At 46.5% G+C, this 26,611-nt stretch overlaps 2 protein-coding genes across 2 annotated transcripts; both read left to right on the forward strand.

The window, feature by feature from the left end:
- On the forward strand, window positions 1-26,213 carry CCDC112 (coiled-coil domain containing 112). Its single transcript, XM_062189824.1, has 10 exons — window positions 1-117; window positions 6,206-6,327; window positions 10,753-10,874; window positions 13,997-14,086; window positions 18,407-18,482; window positions 18,800-19,190; window positions 21,827-22,240; window positions 24,169-24,264; window positions 25,221-25,339; window positions 25,522-26,213. The coding sequence occupies exons 1-10, from the start codon at window positions 1-3 to the stop codon at window positions 25,550-25,552; spliced, it is 1,578 nt and encodes a 525-aa protein (XP_062045808.1). The 3' UTR covers window positions 25,553-26,213.
- LOC133758620 (ADP-ribosylation factor 4-like) lies at window positions 16,652-17,308 on the forward strand. The gene has a single exon (XM_062189823.1). The coding sequence runs from the start codon at window positions 16,787-16,789 to the stop codon at window positions 17,294-17,296; it is 510 nt and encodes a 169-aa protein (XP_062045807.1). The 5' UTR covers window positions 16,652-16,786; the 3' UTR covers window positions 17,297-17,308.
- Window positions 26,214-26,611: the final 398 nt, after the last annotated feature.

A 26,611-nucleotide genomic window follows, 5' to 3' on the forward strand; every position in this document is an offset into this window, starting at 1 on the left:
ATGGCGGCCCTGACGACGGTGGTGGTGGCGGCGGCGGCCACGGCGGTGGCCGGGGCTGTGGCGGGGGCGGGCGCGGCCGGCGGCAGCGGCGTGGGAGCGGCGCCGGCGCCGCAACAGGTAAGGGGCAGGGCCGGGGGCGCGGCGGCCGGGCGTGGCTGAGGCCCGGTGCGGGCCGCGGAGCCGAGCCGGCCCCGGCCGTGCCCCTGCGCCCTGGGGCTCGCAGCGCCGGGCAGGGCGCGGCCGGGGCCGGAGCCTGCGGCGGGCGGCGCTGTGTTCCCGCACGGCGCGGGCCGGCACGGGCGTCGTGCGCGTCCGCGTCCCCTTGTGTCCCCGCCTTGCGCGCCCGCGGGAGCGCGGGGGCCGGGGTCTCCCCTCCCCAGGCCCGGCGCCGGGGTCGTCCCGGGCGGGCCCGCTCTGGCCCGGGGGTCTCGGGGCGGTCCGCGCCTCCGCGGGGGAGGGGGCCGGGTGGGGACGCGCGTGCGTGGGGGGTGGTCGGCCGGGCGAGCCGCCCCGGGCCCGGCGCCGCAGGTGTGCGGGCGGGAGGGGTGGGTCCGCCGGCCGTGTCCCCTCCCCGCAGCCTGCGGCCCGGCCCCCAGCCCCACGCCTGTCGTGGGCCCGAGCACCGGGTCCTGCTGACCTCGTGCTGCCGCCCGCGAAGGCGGTCCTGAGGGGTCCGGCGCCGGGAGCGGCCTGGGCCCCTCCCCAGGGCCGTGTCTCCGCGTGCCCAGGTCGCCCTGCGACGTTAACCTTACATTATTTTGTAATAATCGTTCCTGTGTCTTCACAAATACTGTGACCCCCTTAATGGCCTCAGGGTTTGGAGTCTGGGGTTTTCCTGTTCCGGGAGGCAGTGGTGCGCCCCAGCTGTGTTATTTATTTCGCTCTCCTGCGGTTCACCCCTAGTGCCCGCAGCGTCCGGAGCTGGGCCCTCCGTCCCCTCTCCTGTGGGTGGGGGACCCCAGTCCTGATGGCTGCGGAGGCTGGAAGCTGGCATGGGGCAGAGCTGGGAGTTGAGCCCGGACCCTCTGAGGCTGGGATCAGGTTTTGGGCTAAATGCTCCCCTCCCTCTGTGTGTTGTGTTCACGACCCCTCCCGGCTTTGCCTCTCAGACTGAAGACAGCAGATCTCCGCCCGCTTCTCAGCGGCCGTTCCCCTGTGTTCCCGGCCGTTCTTGCTGAGTTAGGAGTTTTAGGAATTGTCTCCAGCAGTATCGCACAGTGCGGTGCTGGCCCTGGCCTGGTAACAGATGGATGGCGCTTTCTGCTGTGGTGGCTTGCATTTATTGCTGTTGGCTCCTGGAGTACCCCTTTAATAGTCTCTGCAGTCCTTCTGACTTTTATTTGTTTATTTTTTTATTTGACAGATAGATAGACAGTGAGAGAGAGAGAGACAGAGAGAAAGGTCTTCCTTCTGTTGGTTCACCCCCCAGATGGCCACTACGGCCGGTGCTGTGCTGATCCGAAGCCAGGAGCCAGGTGCTTCATCCTGGTCTCCCATGTGGGTGCAGGGGCCCAAGCACTTGGGCCATCCTCCACTGCCTTCCCGGGCCACAGCAGAGAACTGGACTGGAAGAGGAGCAACCGGGACTAGAACCCGGTGTCCATATGGGATGCAGGCAGAGGATTAACCAAGTGAGCCACGGTGCTGGCCCCCTGACTTTTATCTTTTTAAATATATATTTTTAAGATTTATTTATTTGTTTGAAAGAGTTACTCAGAGAGAGAAGGAGAGAGAGAGAGATCTTCCATCCCTTAGTTCACTCCCTAACTGGCCCCAACAGCCGGAGCTAGGCTGATCCGAAGCCTGGAGCCAGGAGCTTCCTCTGGGTCTCCCACGCGGGTGCAGGGGCCTGAACACTTGGGCCATCTTCTACTGCTTTCCCAGGCCATGGCAGAGAGCTGGATTGGAAGTGGAGCAGCTGGGTCTCGAACTGGTGCCCATATGCAGGTGGCGGCTTTACCTGCCTGCCCCTCCTTCTGACTTTTAAACACTTTTTCTTTTGTTATTGTGTTTATTTGCAAGGCAGACCTAGAGCCCCCATCTGCAGGTTCGTTTCTTAAATGTGTGTAATAGCCAGGGCAGGCCCTGGCCAAGGCCAGGAGCCCGGAGATCAGCGGAGGTCTCCCACATGGGCGGCAGGGGCATCAGTATTGAGCCATCACCGCCGCATCCCTGGTGTGCGTTAGCAGGGAGCTGCAGTCAGAGCTGGTGCTCAAACCCAGGCCCTCTGATACGGGGTGTGGGAGTCCCACGGGCATCTTAAACACAGCACCAAAGGCTCCTGCCTCGACTTCTGACTTTGAACGGCAGCTCAGAGTGTGTTACGCGTGTGTGTTGGGCTGTGTGTACTCAGGGGGATGGGCTACGTGTCCTGATCCCCAGCACCGTGAACACGTAGCCTTACATGGTAAGTGGGACTGCAGGTGTCGTTACATTAAGGCTCTTTTCCTCGGTTGTCAGAGTAGACCCAGTGTAGTCACAGAGCGCGGGACGGGTGTAGGACATTGGACAAAAACAGGACAATGGATGAAGTGGGGTAGGGGACATGAGCCAAGGCAAAATGTCTGTGCATGTACCGTACAGATACAAGGGTTTGGGGCCGGCTCTGTGGCACAACGTGTTAAGCCACTGTGCTGTGCTGGCATCCCATGTGAGCCCGGTTTGAGTCCTGGCTTCTCCACTTCTGATCCATTTCCATGCTAATACACCTGGGAAAGCAGTAGAAGGTGACCCAAGTGCTTGGGTCCCTGCTGTCCATGTGGGAGAGCCCGATGGAGTTTGAGGCTCCTGGCTTCAGCCATGGTGGTGGCCATCGAGAGTGAACCAGTAGATGGAAGATTCTGTCTGTCTGTCTGTCTGTCTATCTATCTATCCTCTGTTAACTCTGCCTTTCAAATAAGTAAAGCTTTAAAATTAAATACATAAATAATTTTAAAGTACAGTTAGATCATAAATAACCAAATAACAAAGTATTTGCCTACAGGAAAAAAAATCTTTATAACAAAATAAAACAGCATTAAGGAGCTGGTGCTGTGGCGTAGTGGGTAAAGCCGCCACCTGCAGTGCTGGCATCCCATATGGGCGCCGGTTCGAGTCCCGGCTGCTGTACTTCCAATCCAGCTCTCTGCTATGGCCTGGGAAAGCAGAAGAAGATGGCCCAAGTCCTTGGGCTCCTGCACCTGCATGGGAGACCTAGAAGAAGCTCCTGGCTCCTGGCTTTGGATCAGCACAGCTCTGGCCATTAAGGCCAATTGGGGAGTGAACCAGCAGATGGAAGACCTCTCTCTCTCTCTATGCCTCTTCTTCTCTCTGTGTAATTCTGAGTTTCACATAAATAAAATCTTTTTTTTTTTTAAAAAGCATTAAGTAATAAAACAGATTCTGAGATAAATTTTTCTTGTAAAGTGACTATAGCCTATATTAACATTCCTTCCGTAAGAATTCAGGTGGTTGTGAAATCCTTGTCTTGGAACTCAAAAAAGGCAGCTTTACTAGGCATTGCCAGGCTGAACGGTTTAATTATAATAAATAAGGCTGTTCTTAAGTAGGAGCATTTCTGTATTCAATCATGACATTTCCTTAGGTATTTTTTTAGTTTTAGTTTTAATTGACAATTTTATATATGCATACCCGTGTGTTTATAAATATATATATATAGTATATAATGTTACATACGTGTATACACTGTGGGATGATCAGAATAACTAACCTATCCATCACTTCAAATATTTATCAGCTTCATGATAAGAACAGTTAAATCCTAGTCACCTCACTGTGGCATGGAGTACCGGAACCCACTGCCGTGTAGCTTTGTACCTGTTGCCCGCCATCTGCAGGCCCTGGGGACCACAACCTACTGCTTTGTTTCTGTTAGGAGTCTGACTTCAGACTCTGGTGTGATCCTGTGTTTGTCCCTCTGCCCAGCTTACTTCGTTTACCACGCCCTCTGTGTTCACACATGCTGTAGGAGACCAAGTAGGATTCCAGGGAGCATGCAGTCCACACTTCTTTTCTGTACACATCCCTTGATGAACTCTTAGGTTGGGTCCAGTGCCTTGGCGACCTGCCGTAAGCCTGCTGCGGTGAACACCGGGGTGCAGGCTCTTCGTCCATACACTGACAGCACTGCCTGTGGGGACACGCCCGCGAGTGAGAGTCAGGGATCAAGATCATGTGATAGTTCTGTTTCCACGTTCAGCGTTTTCATACACCTTCTGGCCATTTGTATGCTTCTGAGAAATGACCGTTCAAGCCTTTTGTCTATTTTAGATAGAATTTTTTTTTGTTATTGAGTAATTTGAATTACTGTTAAATAGCCCAAACAAAAAATAGACCTCATGAAACTCATGAATCCATTCTAAGACTCTGTCTATTGTTCTAAGGCAGATGATCGATCATTCAGATCCCGTTTATGTGTGTGTATGTACTAGTCTATGAATACACGAGGGCACCTCGAAACTTTAATGAAAAAGTGAAGTGAAAAGACTGAGTTTGTTCTGGTGCAAAATAATTTTAAATCCATGTTAGTTTTTTCATAATCTGAATGTTCCATCAGCTTTTTTGAAGACTTCATATATAAGGGATTTTCACTTTGAATGAGAAACATCTTTTTCCTTTTAAGGAAAAGTATTTTCCAATTATGAAAGCATTCCTAGCTTCTCTTAAATGATTAGTTTTCATAGGATGTACACTGAAGAATAAAAAGCATTTTACAAATTTTTGGCAACTCTTTGGGGCTAGCATTGTGGTACGCTCGGTAAAGCTGCCACCTGCAACATTGGTATTGCATATGGGCACCAGTTCAAGTCCCAGTTGCTCCACTTCCAATCCACCTCCCTGTTACTGTGCATGGGGAAGCAGTGGAAGATGGCCCACCTGCTTGGGCCCCTGCACCCACTTGGGAGACTCAGATGGGGCTACAGGCTCCTGGCTTCAGCCTGGTTCCGCTCTGACTATTGGGGCCATTTGGAGAGTGAACCAGTGGATGGCAGATCTCTCTCTGTAATTCTTTAAAATAAATAAATTAGAAAAATAAAAAGAAAAACCACTAAGTCTTAATTACACAAAGAGTTGAGTCCTCTGTGTTAGCCCTGGTTATACAAAATTCCCGCACTCTTTATCATTTGGTGTTCGGTCTGTAAGAGCCTTTTAAACTTGTGTTTGGTTTTTCACAGTTATGTACAGGAACACATCTGATGAAAGGCTATGTGAACAGAAATGAAGCAATTTAAGTCAAAAGAAATTATCAGATCATTTTATGTTTTGTAGTGAGGTGCGAAATCGGCTTTCACTGTGCTGTTTAGTGTTCTCAGAATGAAATTGTTCCTTATAACAGGTAGTATATAAAAACCAGTATTATACACTGTTCTGGAGCTGTCGCCACAGAGCGGAAACACTGAAGTCCGTCTCGTCCCCACTCGGTCTTCATCATTTATCACCTCTTCCCAACATTAGGCTGGGCAGCACCTTGGGAAGACATTGGGACACATTTCTAAGCAAAAGAAATGTATTAGTAATTACTCCCCTACTTCCAGAGCTCTTCCATTGCTGCCTTCAACGAAGAACTTGTGGTGTTCTTGCGTTCCCAAAAGTGTTTTCTGAGAAATCCCCAACTGAAGGTGTTTTCTTTTCTAGTCCTTCTGTTTCCCCAGAGGCATAAGGAAGCCAGTGAGCGATCTTTGCCGTCTTCCCACTGCAATGCGGTTGGATGAACTGTGCACCCTGTTTGAAGTAGCCCTCCGGGGCGCAGCTGCCCCGTGCACAGGTTGCTCTCCAGGTCTGCTAGCTCAGGGGCACCCTGGGCTCCTCTGGGAGCCCCTCAGGACCCCGGAGTTGAGTGACACACTCAGCTCGCAGCGTGCCCTCGCTTTTGGGACATTCTGGCTTTTCATGTTAGGATACTCAGGGACTTCCGCGGTGCCTCTCCGCAGGCGTGGCCGTGGGACTGCCGCTGAGTGGGCACAGTGCAGATCGGACCTGCAGGGCTTCTCTGCAGGTGGAGACCCCACTTGGCTCCAGAGTTTCGGCTTAGCTTTTTAAGAGAGATACTCCTTCCATAAAAATGCACTTTTTAAACATTAAATGCAGTTAGCCCTAAACATATCACCTGAGAAACTCCCCATGATGGATATTTTATTTCCAGAAAAATTCCACATTCCTGTCTTAGCGCTCTCATTGTTGGTTGGAAACTGTTTTCTCTGTGCAGAGTGAGGGTGGCTTTGGCTCTTCTGGCGGAATTCGTCCTTTTCAGCTTCAGAACTGGAAGCAGAAGGTCATCCGGACTCAGAAAGCAGAGTTCATGCGCACAGCAGAGAGACTGAGAAATCAGTGAGTATGAGAGCCTCCTAGCCATTTTATAGTGGTAATGTAAGATTAATTGACCCCACCCTTCCCAGTCCACATCACGTTGCAAAATGATGGCCACTCGCCTGTCAAACCTAGCAGGAGGAAGGTGGGGGTGTGAAATGGACAGCGATAATAGGCAGTTTAATACAAAATTAATTTTAAGTAGTTACTTCGGTTTTATTTTTACCATTTTCAGTCAAGGGAAGCATAACAGGTCTTTAGGTTTTGTGTATCAGGTAACAGATTTGAGGACATTTTCATTTCAAAGCTGTGGGTAAGCACTAAGTCAGTGTCTTGAGTAAGTTTGGGCTATTGAACAACAGGTAGATGTGAAGGTACTTTATAGAAGTGAGTGCCATGTTTAAAAAGGATGTGAGGAGTAGATGAGACCCTGTCTGTCTGTCTATCTGTCCGTCTGTCACATGGTTAGCAGGTGGCTGTGTCGGGGACTCCGGACCGGCTCCAGCCACTCTGAGAACCACTGCTTCTCTTTGTGACCAGCACCTTCCAGTAACCCTGTTTGTACAGGGTGTGATCTCACTAGGACAGGCCCTCTCAGACCCTCTCTGCACGAGTGGAGAAGTTTCCGTTTATGTTAAATGTTCCTGGAACGTTCAGTGTTGGCAGTAGCCCCATGATAAGATAAAAATTGTGAGGAATGGTAACCAGAATTAGAAAGCAGAGCACCCCACACCCTACGTCTGAGAGTTTGTGAAAACGCTGCTTTGAGTCACAGAGCGTCAGTTTGCAGAGGAGACAAGGACCCTGTGGTGAGGAATGGTGTCTGGGCCAGACTTGGTGGCCATTCTCCATGGAGGAACTGGCCAGTGAAAACCAGACTGGTTAGATTTGAAAAGGTTTGTCTTATTGTTCCTTTTGGCAATTGAACTCTTTACATTTACAAATACTTAGATCTTTTCCTCCAAGCTTTGAGTTACAATTGGCAAATAAAAACTACATGTATTTCAGTATAGAGTGTGATGTTTTGGCCCGACATACACTGACAAGCTAACCACCATGTCCATACCCATCCCTTCACATAGTTGCCGTGTGTATGTGTGTGTGTGTGTGGTGGGAGTACTTGAGATCTGTTCTTCTTGTAAATTATTTTCGTTACACCAAGTGAAACGAGCCTGACAGAGGAGGACAGCGCTGCATGATGCCCACGATGCCGTGTCAGCGTGGGCTCTGGAGAAGCTGGGCTTGTGGAGGCAGAGAAAGGGCGACTGCTAGGGGGCCGGGGACGGCGGGCTGGGGATGAGAGTTAGAGGTTGGAGGGTTTTTTTGTTTTTGTTTTTTTTTTAAAGATGTGTTTATTTGAAAGGCAGAGTTAGAGGGAGAGAAGGAGAGAACGAGAGAGAGAGAGAGATCCACCTTCTTTCCACTGGTTCACTCCCCAAATGGCTGCAGTGGCCAGGATAGGGCCAGAGTGAAGCCGGCAAACTGGAATTCTGTCTAGGTCTTCCCCGTGGGTGGCAGGGACCTACGTCCGGGGGCCATCGCCTGCTGCCTCCCAGGTGTGTCAGCAGGAAGCTGGATTGGAAGTGGATCAGCTGAGACTCATGTTGGATACAGTGTTGCAGGTGGTGGCTTAACCTGTTGTGCCACAGTGGTTGTAGATTAACAAGTCCAGGGATCTAATGGACAGCATGGTGACTGCAGTTAATGGGACAGGTTAGGTTTATCTTGTCCAAAATGCTTGGGGCCAGAAGTGTTTTGGATTTCATAATTTTTTTTTTTTTTGGATTTTGGAATATTTGCACGTTACATAATGAGGTATCTTGGAGATGAGACCCAAGCCTAAACACAGAATTCATTTATGTTTCCTCTATGCCTTTGCCACATAGCCTGATGCTAATTCCATACACTGTATTTCTAGTGCACTTGGCTTCTGACCATGGCTTGTCACTTGAGGTCAGGTGGGGAATTTTCCATCATGTCATTGCTCCAGTGGTTCATATTTTGGAACATTCTGGCTTTTCATGTTAGGATACTCAGTCTATGATGTATGCTTGAAGTTTGCCGATACTCATATCTTCAATATCCATAACTTGAGAAAATATAATTTTCAAAACAATTTCCAAAATACTTCAGCCTAGATAGTACTGGACTCTAGGTTAGGGGTTTTGGTATGTGGTGTTCTGTCTCCTCTAAGTGGCTCAAGGCCATAGATTTAACCAACCAGTTTGACAGTTTGGATTAGGCTTTGTTCATCCATTAGAAGGTGTAGGGAAAACTCATTGAGAGAGTATTTCTCTCCAGCAGTTCTCATTGAACACAAAGGAGAAACAGCTTAGAGTACAGTACCTGACCTGGTTGAGTGGGTCCGCGAGGGTGCCCAGTGGGAAGTGTCAGCTCCATCCTGACCCCTGCTGCCCAGGGCCTGCCTTCAGCCGCTGGAATTGGTTCTTGTACATCTTGCACAGACGCTTTATGTGCTTACGAGGAAACAGAAATACAAAATGCATATTTTTCCATTTTTAGATAACTTACTGTATACACTTCATCTTGTTTTTGCTTTTTAAAAATTTAGTGTATCTCGGACACTAAGGCCTTGCTGGCTTTGTCAGGGATGATAATGGCGTTGTAGTTATATAAGTCAAATATCCATAAGCTCTACAGGCGCACACGGAAGTATGTTGGAGTAAAATCGTATAATGTAGTGCATTTACTTAAGCAGAGAAAAAGTAAAATGAGAGATACAATTGTTGGATCAGAGTAGTATGAGATGCATATCATATTGAGAGTCTATACGGGAAGTAAGCTTACTGTTCTCTGCTTTTCGTGTAGCTAGTATTTTCATGCAAAGTCTTTGTCATGGAAAACATGTCATTCTGGAGATCTTTCCTTAACAACTCATAGAACACAGTAGTACTCACTGAACTTCCGTATATGAATATAGCCTTAATTATTTAACCTGCCCCGTACTGACAGACGTTTGGATGAAGTAGTTTGTTCTCACAGACAGTGCTGCACTTAATTGCAGGATCCATCGAGATCCACATTATTTTGCATGTGAGAATGTATCATCAGGATAAATTCCTGAAAGAAGGTGCTGGACCAAAGGGAGATAAACTTGCGAATGAGGTCAATACTGCTGAATTGTGCTCCGTTGGCAGTTTGCAGTTCTACCAGCAGCGTACGAGAGGGCATGCTTCCCCCGGTGTTACCCACAGAACATGCAGTCCGTTGGTCTACGGTCTTCCTGTGGTATTGTTGCATTTCCATTTCTCCTGTTAGGAGGGAGACGGAGTGTCTTCACTTGTTGGGCAGCTTGTCTCCATGACTACGTGTTTCACGTCTTTGTAGGTGGATGTTCCTAACCCAGGGACATCAGCACATACCTGTTACAGCGTGTCCTGTGTCCTGGCGGACACTGCCACTAGATGATAGTAATTTGCCCCACATCCAGCCGGGGCCCACCTGGATTTCCCAGTCTTGGACACAGGACTTCAGCGGCCACCGTCCACCCGGTAGTTGCTGTGCGGACTGAACTCTGACTTCCCTGTCTTCCTTGCCTGCTTTGTCAAACAGCACAGGCTTCCTGAACAGACAGCTAAGATCCTTCCCTCGGCCCCTGGGCAGTCTCAGCTGTCGTCCTCAGTGTGCTTTATAAATGTCAGTTTTCTCTGGGTGTAGAAAAATGGAAAGGTTAGGAAGTCTGCCTTAGGCCGTGCCTCTCGGGTTGTGTGAAATTAAATCAGTGGCCAGAGGTGCTTCACTGCTCGTTCACCAGGGTAGCAGAAATACTCCTATGAATTTCCACCTTCTGGGAGAAAGAAAGCAGATGTTGGTGAAATTAATTTCTTTGCGCAACCAGAAAAGTTTCCTTCACCGTTTTTTGTTTCTTTGTTTTTTTTGCTTTGTTTTACCTGAAGGCTCAAGCTAGGAATTAGAATTCCTCATTGGTAGTAGACTGGATCCAAGGAGCAAAGTGAGGTGAAGAAACTGTAGAGTGAGTGAATGCCACATCTTCTGAATGGTCTGAATTCCCTGTCCTCGTGGTTGGCAGTGATAAGTCTTGCATTTCCGTGTGCATCTGTGTTGTACAGAGACGCTCCCAGGACATCCAGTTGATGTTAGTCACATCCCGTTCAGGGGGTAGAGCCGTTATCACTCACATTTTAGTTAGAAGGATCTTCACACCAGGAGGGGTTCAATGTCTTGGCTAAGGGAATTAATATTTTATGCTTCAAATAACAGTTCAAATGACAGTCGATTTTAGTAGAACTTTTTTGTTTTCTTACTAATATTTTGACTGCTGTTTTGACTCCTTAGCCTTATTGATCTATAAGTGTATTGTTACTTTTTGGATGGATTAATCTAAAGTACTGATTATTATGAGTGTCTTCGTATTTTAAACAATGAAAAATATTATATTTATACCATTTGTTTCTTTTCCTAAAGAGTTATTATCATAGAAAAAGATAAACACAATCATTTCTACAACCAAAAAAGTGACTTCAGAATTGAGCATAGTATGCTGGAAGAATTGGAAAATAAATTGATTAACAGCAGGAAAACAGAAAGTAAGTTGTGTTCGTGATGAACTAAAAACTGTTGAGTGATATTAAGTTGTAGTTTCACTCTGCCCTTTCCCTCTGATTGATTGTCGTGCTCACTGTCAGGGTATTTCAGTTGGTTCTGGGTTTGTCTTTTTAGGCATGTCTTCATTCCCTTGGGTCACTATTTGGTCATTCTAACTGGGTTGCTTTCCATATATACTTGTATTATTTTCTGATTTAATAGTAAAGAGGGGCCTTTTTTGGTTGACAAATCAATAAATGCTGTTAAAATTTCTTGAAAGCTGACTGGTTCTTGGACTTTGTGATCTTACCTTCTGACATCGACTGAGGCCTGGACTCGGAGAAGTAGCAGGTCTTGAACCTGTGCTCAGTAGTCCTGTGGAATGACCAGGTCGCACAGTTGCTTCCCCTTGGGTTTCACCGACCATACTCTGTTCCTGCCCCTGCTGTTCCAGGATGGGTGCTTTGTGCATCCAGTGAGGTGATCCATAAGACACTGCCTCGGAGAGCGCTGCGTATCCATCATTGTCAACAGAGTACTAGATCCTAGCCTTTACAGAGTTAGAGTCTGTATGGTGCACAATCGATTTTTTTTTTTAAATATTTATTTATTTATTTGAAAGGTAGACTTAGAGAGAGGCAGAGGCAGAGAGAGAGAGAGAGAGACAGACAGACAGACGGGGGGTCTTCTGTCCACTGGTTCACTCCCCAGATGGCCACAAGGGCTGGAGCTGAGCTGATATGGAGCCAGCTCTTCCCATGAGGGTGCAGGAACCCAAGCACTTGGGCCATCTTCTGCTGCTTTCCCAGGCCACAGCAGAGAGCTGGATTGGAAGTGGAGCAGGTCTTGAACTGGCACCCATATGGGATGCTGGCGCTGCAGGTGATGGCTTTGCACTGTAGCTGGCGGCTTTACCCGCTATGCCACAGTGCTGGCCCCAATACTGCACAATCTTAAAAACTACTTAGTTTTGCTTAAAGCAAAAAGATAGCAAGTAAACTTTATAAAATATTAGGACTTTCTGTATAGGGATTAGATTGCTAATGGTACTCTTTTATTTCAAATAAAGGAAGTTCCGTAATAATGTTTTTCTTTCAGAATACAAGATTACCCCATTTTAGACGTCACCTTTTGTCAGTGGTGGCAAGCATCGTTCTGTCTGCAGGTGGCGTGACAGTGGACCTGCTGTGCATGCCGGATTTCCACTTCTCTCTTCTCTTTGACTCAGAGAGAAGTGCAGACATCGCGGATATAACAGTTTTCAGTGTACCTCAGTTCTTTTACAGACAGCTGGGAGGCAGATCTTTCTGTTTCTTGGTCATGCTGTTAGGCAGAGTGTCCTGTTTTGTGCCTTTTTGGGTTATTTGATACTTCCTTTTATAAGGCAACTTTATTTTTACCTTTTTATTTCTCTTCAGTTTGTAGTTTAGTTTCTTTAGTAACGTTGTCTTATCCAGGGGAGAAAGGAAGGCACTGTCGAATGCAACGATAGGGGAGTTCCCCTCCATGTATCACGGCCCGGAAGCAGTAAATACCGCGCTTCCCTCAGAGTTCCCATAGGCCTAGCTGGCTCTCACGTCATGCTGTACTGTGCAGAAGGTGACTTCGACACAAATAAGTTTAAAGATGATTTGCCGTGTAGTAGTATTTCTGTAGCTAATCAAACTGTGGCAAAAACCAGCCATACTTCCCTGATTACTTAGCTTTACTGGAGAGGTTTGTTGACCTATAGTTCCAACAGTGAGCAAAACCCTCTAAAATAAATTGCACAAAGTTTCTACTTTTATGGAGTTACTCAACTGTAGTAAAAATACAGAATTATATACTAGGGGGTGGGAAGAGTTGTTTTGAATATTCGCATCGGCTGCCCAGATGAAATAGCTCAGTTGGGAGGGCATTAGACCGAATATTAGCATTGGCTCCAGTCTGGTGAGTCAACTTGATCAACAAGTTACTGTTAAGGATTTTTGGACAGCGCCTTTGGTACTTCCTGCTCATTGTAGAAAAGATACAGAAACAAAAGAAGAGGAGGGTACATGAAGTATCCAATGATGATAAAATATTATCACTGTTATTTGCATATATATGTATAAATGAATACTTATGACATTAGCCTAATAATTTAATACATAACTAAAAGATCTTTACTTCAAAAAGTATAAATGAAGAATTCATTCTTTCTGCTGCTGGTAGAGACCGTCTGAAAATGTCCTTAAGACTCGCATCTGTTTCTCTGCTTTGAATGTGGGAGGCTTGTGCTTTAGCTGAGCTGCACAGCCTGTGGCATTGATAGCCCTCAGTGGTACCTGAGGTACTGGCTGATACCCCAGCCCTGCCTTGGAGGCTGTGTTAGGTTTGTCAGTATTCATAGAATTCTTTTTTAAAGATTTATTTATGTATTTGAAGAGAAGACTTAGAGGCAGAGAGAGAGAGAGAAAATCTTCCATCCACTGATTCACTCCCTAAATGGCTTCAGCGGCCAGAGCTGGGCCAATCCAAAGCCAGGAGCCTGGAGTTTCTTCTAGGACTCTCACGTGGGTACAGGGGCCCAAGGACTTGGACCATCCTCCACTGCTTTCCCAGGCCATAGCACAGAGCTGGGTGGGAAATGGAGCAGCCAGGACTTAAACCTGCACCCATATGGGATGCTGGCACTGCAGGCGGCAGCTTTACCCACTATGCCACAGTGCCGGCCCCAAGGATTCATAGAATTAATACTGGTTAAGCAGTTGTAATATTTCTGCTCTAGAGCTAAGATCAAATTCTGTTTCTATAAATTACAACAATTAAAATAGACGTTGCTAAAGAAAAAACAAAACATGGCTGTGCTTAATGCTGCTGCATGGATGTACAACAGTGTTCAGTAGCTCAGTGTCCACGTAGGGAAAAGACATTTCTCTTCTTAGGGGAAGATGTAACCCACTGCTCTTTTACAGACTGGGGAGACTGGGGGAGACTGGGAGGGCTTTGTTTAGGTCAAGGGTACTTCAGTTGTTCAGTCTGTTTTGTTTATTTAGTTGTTCTTGGCGATCTTCACCGAGCGATTGTGACCAGTCTTCTGTATAGAATTTTGAGTTGTAGTGACATTTGTCATTATTTTAAAATACATACTTCTTCCTTTTAGGAGCAAAAATCCAGCAGCAGTTGGCCAAAATACATAACAATGTAAAAAAGCTCCAGCATCAGTTAAAAGATGTGAAACCTACACCTGATTGTGAGTAAATTTAAATGTAGTGTTGCCTATGTACTAGTATTTTTATTGCCCGTTAGAAAAACTTGTACTTCTCTAATATGAGATATGTCTGCTTTCTGGTTTGGTGTTAATATGGCTAAACCTTTTGTAGGTGTTAATAAGGATGTATTGGAGAACTGTAACATCTGGTGTTTATGTAGTTTTTTTTCTTTAAAGTACAACAAACCCTTAGAAATTTGTGAGGTAGGTGGGGTAGATAGTAGTGTCATGTATAGCCTGGAAAATCTATGGTACAAAAAAGTTAAGATTCAGGTAATTCATGGGGAAAGACTGATTTCCTGACGTGTGACCTGGTGCCGTACCCATCACTTCCCTGTGGAACGATTACCTTTCAGAGGCATCTCAGATACGAGAGGACTTCAGAAAGCTTGTGGAAAATAGGATTAAAACATAAAATTTTGGTGTAAAAAATTATGAAATCTAGGCATGAATTTTTCATAAATACACATTTTTTATGAACTTTGTTTTATTTGAAAGGCAGAGGGAGAGAAAGGGAGAGAAGTCTTCTTTTTACTGTTTTACTCCCCAAATGGCCACAGAGCCAGGACTGGGCCACTTTGGGGCCAGGATCCAGGAACTCCATCCAGCTCTCCCACATTAATGGCAGGGGCCCAAGCACTTGGGCCGTCTTCCACTGCCTTCCCAGGTGCATTAGCAGGGGGCTGGATTGGAAGGTGACAGCTGGGACTCCCGGCTGGCACTCTGATATGGGATGCTGGCTTGAAGACCTTTTGTATGTGTGGATTCAAGATTGTTGTGCACCAGAATAAACACCTTAGAATCATGTTGCCCATGAATTTTTGAAACCACCCTCATACATAGGGGAAGGTTTATTGGAGCAAATCTTAGCTTTTGGAAGAAAACAAAATTGTATTAATACCTGCTGGATTATACCAACCTTAATCCTTGACACATCAAAGCAGTAAAGCAAAGCACTCAAGCTGTGAGGACTAAGGAATCAGGTCTCGGGTCGAACCCTGGGTATTCTGTGAAATTTGAGGGCTGTCGCTTGATTTCTCTGAGCTGTCATTCCTTGGCTCTGAGGTGGAGATGATCACAGGGTCATCTCATAGGGTTGCTGGGGAGGTGAAGCGAAGTGCACATGAAGCGTGTGGACAGAGTGAGGATTAAAACTGACAGATATGAGTTACAGTTATCAGATCAATAAAAAAGATCAAAGTAGAACATGAATTAATATTTTCATAATAGGATCAGGTTCCATAAGAATGATAGATAAAAAATCATAAATAAGTGGACACGTGTATTTACTTTTCTAAAAAACTCAGCCGGCGCCGCGGCTCACTAGGCTAATCCTCCGCCTTGCGGCGCCGGCACAATGGGTTCTAGTCCCGGTCGGGGCACCGATCCTGTCCCAGTTGCCCCTCTTCCAGGCCAGCTCTCTGCTGTGGCCAGGGAGTGCAGTGGAGGATGGCCCAAGTGCTTGGGCCCTGCACCCCATGGGAGACCAGGAGAAGCACCTGGCTCCTGTCATCGGATCAGCGCAGTGCGCCTACCGCGGCGGCCATTGGAGGGTGAACCAATGGCAAAAGGAAGACCTTTCTCTCTGTCTCTCTCTCTCACTGTCCACTCTGCCTGTCAAAAAAACAAAACAAAACAAACAAAAAAAAAAAACTTAAACCCATAGGCCAAGTTGAAAGGTGAACTAAGAAAGTATTAGTAATAGATTTGTAATTTGAAAAGCTGATACCCAAAAAGAGTGCCTGCAAATTAGAGCAACAAAGGGAAATGACCTAATAGAAAAATGGGCAAGGGTTAGAATGTGTACAGTGTAACAAACGACTCCGGCTTCTTAATGATAATATGTCCGTTAAATCAGTGATGGTTGGGGCTGGCATCGTGGTGCAGAGGGCTAAGCTGCCACTTGGGCTGCCTGTACCCCGTCATCCAGAGTCTGGCTACTGCACTGGTAATTCAGCACTTCTCCTGCCCCTGGGAGGCAGATGACAGCTCAGGTGTGTGAGTCCCTCCCACCCACGTGCCCCCCCCCCCCCCCCCAATTCCCGGGGCCCCTTCTCAGGTCCCACCACTGGAGGCGTTTGGGTGTGAACCAGCTGATGGAAGATCCCTTGTCTCTTCCTCTCCCTGTCTCTCTGTCACTCTGTCTTTCAAATACATCAACACATTTTTTGAAGAGAAGATCAGTGATGATTTCTGCCTCTCATTTTGGAAATGGCTGTGGTACCCAGGAAGGGGCTTCTTGGAGGGACAGTAAGACAGCATCCAGCAAATGGAGAGGTGGGCGTGCTTTTTGATTTAGCACTGCAAGACTTACCTGTCCTCTAAGTATACTTTGAGCCTTCTAAAATACATACGCAAGGATATTCAGTGCTGTTAGAATATTTAATGATGGGCGTTGGAGGGGCCGGGCCGCTGCCAGAGTCGCCGCGGCCGCCGCGTGACGTGGCACAGCCGGAGGTTTAGAGCCAGAGCCTGAGCTGTCGCGGCAGTCGCCAAGCAGGTCCTTGCCCCGCTAGTGCCTGTCTGTCCCGGAGCTTCGTCCGACGCACCAGCCGGCGAGCCACCCCTGCCACCCTCTTTCTTCCTCGGCTCTTTCTCGTCCAGTTTGCCAGGAGGGTGAAAGAAGGCCCAGGGACGCCCCAGACCCCTCTGTTTCTGCCCATAGCAAGTGCCACTACTGCCATGGGCCTCACTATCTCCTCTCTCTTCTCCCGCCTCTTCGCCAAGAAGCAGATGTGCATCTTGATGGTTGGATTGGATGCTGCGGGCAAGACGGCCATGCTGTGTAAACTGAAGTTAGGGGAGAGAGTCACCACCGTGCCTACCATTGGTTTTAACGTGGAAACAGTAGAATATAAGAACATTTGTTTCACAGTATGGGATGTTGGTGGTCAAGATAAAATTAGGCCTCTCTGGAGGCATTTCTTCCAGAATACCCAGGGTCTTATTTTTGTGGTAGATAGCAATGACCGTGAAAGAATTCAGGAAGGAGCAGAAGAGCTGCGGAAAATGCTTCGGGAAGTCGAGCTTCAGGATGCAGTACTGCTGCTTTTTGCGAACAGACAGGATTTGCCAAATGCTATGGCCATCAGTGAAATGACAGATAAATTAGGTCTTCAGACTCTTCGTAACAGAACATGGTATGTTCAGGCCACTTGTGCTACACAAGGAACTGGTCTGTATGGGACTTGACTGGCTGTCAAATGAGCTTCCATAACAAACTGGATACTCTAACCACGGAGGTGTTTGATAGAATTGGTCTAGGCTTGTTACAACACAATTAGTTTGCATCTTGGTTATTAAACAGATCTGGGACTGGTTTGGGCAGAATAATCCAGCGTTTAAACTTACTTTGTTGCCAGTTATTGTTTACCAAGTATAATGTTGCTATTGAGCAATATGCTTGGATTTAAAGAAATTCTCCTTGGGGAAAAAAGTGTCCTCTTTTAATTTTACTTCCCTTAAGCCTAAATGCCTGGACATAGCTATTGTGACACCTTTAAATAAATCCATTTTGAATGTTTGAGCTCACAACAAGTAATGTTTTAAAGTTATCCCCTTGTTACTTTATTGATACCTTTGTCATTCCTGGGACAGCCTGCTGATTTAAAAATGTAGCATTCCGTTTGTATTTATTTCTGTCCCTTGCCAAAAAGATTTTCTAATACTGCTTGTACCATCCAGGGAAATGCTCCCAAAACACTATTCAGCTCTCTTGCACTGAAGAACTTATTTTTCCCCATTATTGACTCCTGGCTTCCATTAGCCAAACTTACCTTGGCGTGGTTTGGATTTGATAGCTAATTAGTTCTGTGCTGGTTGCAAAGAATTCATAGTGAGATGGTTTTTTTTTTTATATACTCAGCAGATTGTCTTCCTTTCTATTGTATCTTTTTTATGTTGCATGTTGCTTTTGGTATCAGCCTGACTCTTTGCACAGTATATGATAGTTCTGCTGATGTTTTATTGTTCATTGGTGAACATAGTTTCATTAAGAGTTTTTGGAAAATTCATCAGACTCAATGAATAAGTTTTCTTCTTAACCCATTTGGAATTATTCCTAATAAAATGATAAAATAGATAAAAAAAGAATATTTAATGATGGGTTGCATAGGAAAAAATGTCATGAGAAAACAACTACAATCATAAACATTAACTTTTGAACATAGTTTCCTTATTCCTTAGGTTAAGAAATGTTTTTAAATTAGAGGAACATTTCACTTTTTTCCTTCATATATATTAACTCTTTGCCCTACTCAAATATGATATAAAGTAACTTTTCTGTGGATTCTTGTTTTACAGTTGTTGAAAAGCTGAGAGAAATGATGGAAGAAATTGAAAATGCGATTAACACCTTTAAAGAAGAGCAGAGGTTGATGTATGTCTTAAAATTTCAACTTAAAAATGTTTGACTTAGACTAGGTTGCCATATACAGAGCATTTTGCTGTTACATAATTAATGAATCTTACACAAAAGCAACATAACATCTCTCTTGTTTTAGGGTGTAGATGGCTTTTCATGTGTAAAGCTAAAATTAATTTTTATCCATATTTGGCAACCATAAAACCCGAATAAGAAATTGAAAGATTGTTAATAATGTTAGTGGAGAAAGTGATATGGAGAGTCAGAAACAATTTAAGGGCGAATGAAGGGCCAATACGGACTTGTTATGTTCTTATACTTTTAAATTTTAGATATGAAGAGCTCATTAAAGAAGAGAAAACAACGAATAATGAGTTGACAGCCATATCAAGAAGAATTGACACATGGACCTTGGGCAGTCCAGAGTCAGAGAAAACTTGCCGAGCACCCTCAAGCAGAGCTCCTGGGCACCGGGCGACACCAGGCACCCTTCCAGAAGAAGTCGTGGAGTTCGAGAGATTCCTGCAACAGACAGGAGGCCGGCAGGGTGGCTGGGATGACTGTGATCACCAGAGCTTCGTGAGGGTGAGGAACAAGCACAGAGGGAGGCCGGCATTCGTGGGAGAGGCTCTGGAACACCTGCCAGGAAGGACGCAGGAGGAAGTGCAGCAGCACGAGAGATGGTACCAGAGACTCCTGGCTCTGGAGGAGAGGAAAAAGGAGGTAAGGGGAGTTGAAGTAGTCGTTGTCCACCATGCGTGTCTGTGCGAGGCTCCTCCCACGTGAGACAGAAGTGCGGTGGAGGCTCAGGGGCTGAGTGACTTCATGCACATAACAGAATTACGGTTGGCTCCCAAGAAGCAGCACGTGGGTCGGAACTGCAGATGATGGGCAAAAGCCTGTGTCCGGTCCCCAGATCCACCCAGACTTGAAACGGGGTGATACAGCACAGGCTGCGTCGTGTTGCATAGAAAGTCGAGAAGCAGTAGAAAAATGCCTTGACTCTTAAAAGTTTCCTGGAGAGTTTTGAACTTTAACCGCATTGTTTACTTCATTGACTCAAAATTTTGGCTACTCCAGGGGAAGTAGCCAAAATTTGCTCTTGATTGTAGCAAATACCTAAGTTCCATTTTCACAAAAATATGATTCTGGCTTGAATTAGATCAGAATTCTCAGCCTGGGCAATGTTGATATTTAGGGCCGTTCTGTGCATTGTGGATGGCTAGCTTCCTTGCCCTCTGGCCATTAGATGCTCCTAACTTCTTAAATGTATCAGTAATGTCTCTTAACGTTGCCACATGTCCCTGCAAAGCAAAAATCACCCTTGGTGAGAGGTGAGAACCGTGGGTTTAGGCCATCTAAGTCAGAGCCATTTTTAAATAGATTTTGAATAGATTTTTTAATGATGAACTTAAACTTCCTTGTTTTTATTTTTTTTTTTTATTTTTTATCTTTTTTTTTTTTTTTGACAGGCAGAGTGGACAGTGAGAGAGAGACAGAGAGAAAGGTCTTCCTTTTGCCGTTGGTTCACCCTCCAATGGCCGCCGCGGTAGCGCGCTGCGGCCGGCGCACCGCGCTGTTCCGATGGCAGGAGCCAGGTGCTTCTCCTGGTCTCCCATGGGGTGCAGAGCCCAAACACTTGGGCCATCCTCCACTGCACTCCCTGGCCACAGCAGAGAGCTGGCCTGGAAGAGGGGCAACCGGGACAGGATCGGTGCCCCGACCGGGACTAGAACCCGGTGTGCCGGCGCCGCAAGGCGGAGGATTAGCCTGTTGAGCCACGGCGCCGGCCTAAACTTCCTTGTTTTGACAAGAGAAGAATTTCCATCCATGATGACATACCCAGGGAGCACTTGAAGAAACATTGGTTCCATGTTTAGTGTAGTTTTAGAAGACACGGCTGGGGTTTTTGTTGTGTTCATTGTCTTCTCCACTGAAAGAGGTTGAGTTAGGGAGACTGACTTTCAGGGCTTTAAGGAAAAATTTTGAAATGTCACTAATTTATGACTCAACACCCCGTGTAATAAGAGGTTAAGACTTAACAACCAGGGGCTGGTGTTGGGGTGCAGCAGGTGAGGCTTCCACTTGTGACACCAGCACCCCAGGTCTCACCTGTTTCATGTGCCATCCAGCTTCCTCCAAACGCGGTGCCAATACATGGGCCTGCCACCCACAAGGGAGACCAGGATGGAGTTCCAGGCTCCTGGTGTCAGCCTGGCCCAGACCTGGCTGTTGCAACCATTTGGGAAGTGAACTGGCACATGCAAGATCTGTCCTGTCACTCTGGCTTTCAAATAAATAAGTCAGTAAATCTTTAAAAACAAAAACCAAGCCAAAAAAATTAATACCAAGCTATTAAGAATTATTTGGGCCTTTCTTTTTTCAGGATCCTGAAAACATAGGGTTCTTAAACTGGTCCCTACATCAGCAGAATCAGCATCGCCTGGGAACTTGTTAGGGTTTAGCAGGCTCTAGCCGCAGATGGGATCAGATTGTGGAGGGGGCCCAGCAGTCAGTGCTGTAACGAGTCCTTGAGGTTACTGTGCTACAAGCTCAAGTCTGAGAACCGCTTCTCCAGGGGCAAACGCAAGTTAGAGTGCTGCTTGTAAGAAGTCACCCAGATTCCAGCCCACTCTTCTTGTTCCCAGCCGCTCTACTGCACGATGTTTGATGGCTGACTGTGTGTAGGGGTGAGATGGAAAGGGGTATGAAAATGGACATGCAGTTTATTAAAGTAGGACATGTTGGAGGAAGAGAAGGCCTGAGGAAGCCATAGGAATTCAGCTTTAAATTTGCTGAGCTTAAGAATTTGAACAGGGAAGTTTCCATTAAAAAAAAAAAATTGTCTGAGAGGCGGAGAGAGCCCGCACGCCAGCTCCCCCATCCGCTGGTTCACTCCCAGATGTCCACAGAAGCCAGATGGAGCCAGGAGCTGGGAATGCATAGCCCTGAGCATCCCGGTTTTATTTTCTCTTCTGATAGTTGATCAGACAAAGATAAACTGGAGAATTTGGAAGAAGTGAGATGATAGAGGACGGGGATACTGCCCATGGAAACACACAAGCAGGTGGACAGCAGGGCTCTGTATGAGCCGCAGTCCTCGGGAGCCTGGGCGTTAAGAGGGAGAGGAAGGCCAACACGTCTGTAATTCGGAGTTTTTAAAAGGACAACAATTTTTTTAAAAAGTGGAAGTAGGAAAAAATTGCATTTGTTCAAAACAAAACTTAAAAAATCTTAATTACCTGGCCTCCTGCAAATACTATTCTTTCTGATAAGGTGGAATTGGGGTTGTATTTTCACATAATTTTGGTTATTTAAAAACACTTTTCTTTTGCTATCTTTTTTTAAAAATCATTTAGTCTATTCAGAATTGGAAAACTAAAAAGCAGCAAAAAAAGGAGGGAATTTTCAAGTTAAAGGAAAAGGCGGATAACGTGCCTGTGCTTCTTCATGATGAAGAAGAAGACGGTCAGAAGCAGAAAGAGGAAAAAAGAAAGAAACAGAAATTGGCAGTTGAAGCTTGGAAAAAGCAGAAAAGTATAGAATTGTCCATGAAATATGCTTCCCAGTTAAAAGAAGAGGAAGAGAAAGAGAAGAAGCAGCAGAAAGAGCGCCACCGCCAGCTGAAGCTAAAATTGCTACTAGAAAGTTACACCCAGCAGAAGAAAGAACAGGAGGAGTTTTTGAGGCTGGAAAAGGAGAGGAGGGAAAAGGCAGAAAAAGCAGAAAAGAGGAAAACTGCCGCTGATGAAATTTCCAGGTTTCAAGAAAGAGTGAGTAAATCTATCTACATGACGTGTAAATATATCTAAATGATATGTAAATATATCTAAATGCGACACGTGGAGGTATTACTTCCACGCTCACTTCAGCAAAAACTGAGTGCCTCTGCGGTGTAAGAACTGCACCTCGTTAGGATGCCGGAGTGTGGCAGCCACGCCCCTGCTTCCCAGCAGCAGTTAGGATGCCGGAGTGTGGCAGCCAGGCCCCTGCTTCCCAGCAGCAGTCAGGATGCCGGAGTGTGGCAGCCAGGCCCCTGCTTCCCAGCAGCAGTCAGGATGCCGGAGTGTGGCAGCCAGGCCCCTGCTTCCCAGCAGCAGTCAGGATGCCGGAGTGTGGCAGCCAGGCCCCTGCTTCCCAGCAGCAGTCAGGATGCCGGAGTGTGGCAGCCAGGCCCCTGCTTCCCAGCAGCAGTCAGGATGCCGGAGTGTGGCAGCCAGGCCCCTGCTTCCCAGCAGCAGTCAGGATGCCGGAGTGTGACAGCCAGGCCCCTGCTTCCCAGCAGCAGTTAGGATGCCGGAGTGTGGCAGCCAGGCCCCTGCTTCCCAGCAGCAGTTAGGATGCCGGAGTGTGGCAGCCAGGCCCCTGCTTCCCAGCAGCAGTCAGGATGCCGGAGTGTGGCAGCCAGGCCCCTGCTTCCCAGCAGCAGTCAGGATGCCGGAGTGTGGCAGCCAGGCCCCTGCTTCCCAGCAGCAGTCAGGATGCCGGAGTGTGGCAGCCAGGCCCCTGCTTCCCAGCAGCAGTCAGGATGCCGGAGTGTGGCAGCCAGGCCCCTGCTTCCCAGCAGCAGTCAGGATGCCGGAGTGTGGCAGCCAGGCCCCTGCTTCCCAGCAGCAGTCAGGATGCCGGAGTGTGACAGCCAGGCCCCTGCTTCCCAGCAGCTGGCGGTCCAGCAGGAAGGATAGGTGTGCACAGATGTCCCTGTGATGAGACGAGGAATGTGGGGACTGAAGTGACAGGAAGAGGAGAGACAGAGATTTGCAGGGGGAGCAGCACACGTAGCCCCTGGGGGAGTGTAACAGTGGCCTGTGGGGAGCCTGTAAACTCTTCAGTACCTTTGGGGCCTCAAGGAGCAGACAGCAGCTGCAGGAGGTGAGGCCGGAAAGGCAGCTACAGGCCCTATGTGCTGTCTTCCCAGCCAGACCCCCTGGCTTTGCCCATAGATGACTTGCTAGCCCCTCCGTGGCGTGAGCTCCGTGAGACAGAGGGTGTTGTGTGTTTTGTGTGTCCCCAGACTCAGGAGGTCAGGTGCATTGTACATACTGGATACTTACTTAAAGGAATCAAGGTTATTGTTGGGTGGTAGGATTACGGGTAATTCTAAACGCTAACAAAGTGAAATTCAATCCAAACAGTTATTAAACAAGATAATGGAGGGAACCTGAAAATGAGATACACCTATGAGGAATTGTTAATATGTATTAAAATCTATAGCGGCAACATTTGTGAGGCAAAAAATAAGAGGGAAAAATATAGATGCAGAAACTGAGAGTGGAGACTGCACTTCCTTCCTGTTAATCCACGTAGGAAGACCTTCCTGAGGCCGCCTTGCCTCCCAGAAAGGAAAGCGGGTCGTAGGATAAAAGAATGAGGGAAAAGAGAATCCAAAAAACAAAATATGAAATGAGATCTAAAGCAGACTTGCCTGTACTGTACTGGTAAGGGAAAGTGGAGTCCATTCACTGAGTAAAAGGAGTTTTAGATGGAACCATCAAGTCAGACAAGAGCACCCTAACCAAGGGGAGACCCGGAGTGGCACTGCTGTTCAGAGAAGATGAGCTTAGTCTTGGTTGGAACAGTTAATATTGAAGGAGTACTGACAGTTAAGGTACTTTAATTTTACTTGTAAACAGCTAAACTTTGAAACAAATTTTGGTTAATTTTACTTTCTTAACATTCTCTTTTTGTTGGTTTCATTTAGGATTTACAAAAACTTGAACTGAAAATTCTAGATAGACAGGCAAAGGAAGATGAAAAGGCAGAAAAACAAAGACGACTGGCACAATTAAAACAAAAGGTATTCTGTGAGAGAGCATCCCAGTTCTACATCTGTTTCTTTATGTCTTGCTTTATTTCTGTATCATCTACTTGATGTTTCATACTTATGTACTTGCATATTAGAAAGCTTAACCATTTTTAAAGCAGCTGTTGTTTGAATTCCAAGACTTTAATCACCTTTTTCTTTCGTTCTGAATTGTTTCTTTTTTTTTTCTTTCTTTTTTTTTTTTTTTTTTTGACAGATAGAGTGAGACAGTGAGAAAGGTCTTCCTTCCTCTGGTTCACCCCCAAAATGGCCGCTACGGCTGGCGCGCTGCGCCATTCCGAAGCCAGAAGCCAGGTACTTCCTCCCGGTCTCCGTGGGGGTGCAGGGCCCAAGCACTTGGGCCATCCTCCACTGCCCTCCCGGGCCACAGCAGAGAGCTGGACTGGAAGAGGAGCAACCCAACCGGGACTAGAACCCGGTGTGCCGGCGCCAAGGCGGAGGATTAGCCTAGTGAGCTGCGGTGCCGGCCTGAATTGTTTCTGTATACTCATCACCCTTTTCATTCTTTCAAATGAATCTGTTTTCAACTGACTGCAGCTATGAGCATAGCTGAATCTCACTAATGCTTGGAAGATGTGACCTAACGGGTGAAGCCGAGGACTGACTGGTGGTGGTGGTGCGTTCATGGTTTGGCTGCAGCACTTCACCCTTGGATTATGTTTCTTTCATAATAGAAGACAGTAGGATGATAGTGAGAGAAATAGAGTAAAATAGTTGAACTAGGAAGAAATAAACAGTACTAGTTTATTAATAGATCGATGCCGTCCGTGTTCATTTTAGCTACGGAGCACAACTGGAAGTCTACTGAAGAGGTTGTTCACAGTTTTATTACTGTTGAGTTCACGTCAAGTGTGTGTTTTACAGTTGTTCTGTTACCATACCAACCTGGCTGCCACGCGTTAACTGTGCTATTTTACTTGTGAGTTCAGGTTGAAAACCGTGTTGGCAGAGATCCCTCTAGGCTTTACAAACCTACCAGAGGCTGGGAAGAACGGACGAAGAAGACGGGCCCAGCTGGCTGTGGGCCTCTGCTGCGCATCCCACACAGGTGAAAAAGAGAACGGAGTTACTGCCACGTGTTTACACTTTGTGCAGTTTTTACATGTATGTTGTCCTTTAACGTAAAAAACTGAGGCAAATCAGTATACATTTTTAAAAGTTAACATTAATCAATATGATTTCCTAAAAATTTACCTATATATTTATAATTGTTCTGTCTTTTTTCCTCAGGGCCGTTCCAACCTGGAGACAAGGATTGTAGAGAGAGGAGACAGGGAAATGAGGAGTCAGTTGACGAGAACGTTGCCATATTCAGTTACGCCAGTGGAGAGTGACTAACATGTTCTTGAAATCTCGCTGTCCTAGTCAGGTTGTTACTGTGCTGTGAGAGGTGTGAAGTGAGACGTGTTAAGTTCCACACAGTGCTGTCATGAGCATGCCCTGTTTCTGCAAGGGGGTATTTAATGTATATGTTGGCCTGTTAGTGATAGGAAAGTTATTTACATTCATGTTAACAACATTATTCCATTTAATACTCAAAACGTTTAAAAATTAGTGTTCTTTGTCATAGCATAACAAAGTAAATTTGGGCAATCAGACATTTTTAAGTCAAAATTTTGTAACTTTTATAACTTGTAGCAAGTTAGCTTGAGTAACAGAAATGTCAAGTGGTTTTGTTTTTCGAGTTAAACAATACTTTGACAAACTAAACAAACTTATTTTTCAGTTGTTAAACTTTGGGGTAATAAATATTTTGTATTTGTTTCCAGCATGCCTTGTTTTATATGAGACTATTTTAAAAATATGCCTCAGATCTCTGGTGTGCTTTACTTGTATTTCTGATACAATCTTTTTTATTTCATTCAGCGATTCCAGATTTCCCTTCGGCCTTTCTGGACTTCACATATTTATAAAATCTTTGTGTCGACATCCTTCTGACTAATGCAGTTTTCTTTTCTGCTCCTGTTTGCCTCAAAGTAGGAAAATTCTTTGCTCTGAAAAACAGCCTGAAACAAGCAGGCTTTCGAGTTCTCTGGTTGCTTATGGTGTCATCTGAGGTGTCTGATAGTGGCTCGGCTAATATCTTCGCTCAGAAGAGTCAGCTTTAAAATGTCCAAACTTCTGGCCGGCGCCGCGGCTCACTAGGCTAATCCTCCGCCTTGCGGCGCCGGCACACTGGGTTCTAGTCCCGGTCGGGGCACCGGACTCTGTCCCGGTTGCCCCTCTTCCAGGCCAGCTCTCTGCTGTGGCCCGGGAGTGCAGTGGAGGATGGCCCAAGTGCTTGGGCCCTGCACCCCATGGGAGACCAGGAGAAGCACCT

The sequence above is a fragment of the Lepus europaeus genome, chromosome 4, assembly GCF_033115175.1.
Source record: "Lepus europaeus isolate LE1 chromosome 4, mLepTim1.pri, whole genome shotgun sequence".
NCBI classification, from domain to species: Eukaryota; Metazoa; Chordata; class Mammalia; order Lagomorpha; family Leporidae; genus Lepus; species Lepus europaeus.

Excerpts from the sequence above, each read along its gene's own strand:
- CCDC112 (XM_062189824.1), top strand. The coding sequence starts at position 1 with ATGGCGGCCCTGACGACGGTGGTGGTGGCGGCGGCGGCCACGGCGGTG. Across the intron at positions 14,087-18,406 it reads TGTGAAACCTACACCTGATT|TTGTTGAAAAGCTGAGAGAA; the intron begins GTGAGTAAATTT and ends CTTGTTTTACAG. Across the intron at positions 22,241-24,168 it reads TTTCCAGGTTTCAAGAAAGA|GATTTACAAAAACTTGAACT; the intron begins GTGAGTAAATCT and ends GGTTTCATTTAG.
- LOC133758620 (XM_062189823.1), top strand. The coding sequence starts at position 16,787 with ATGGGCCTCACTATCTCCTCTCTCTTCTCCCGCCTCTTCGCCAAGAAG.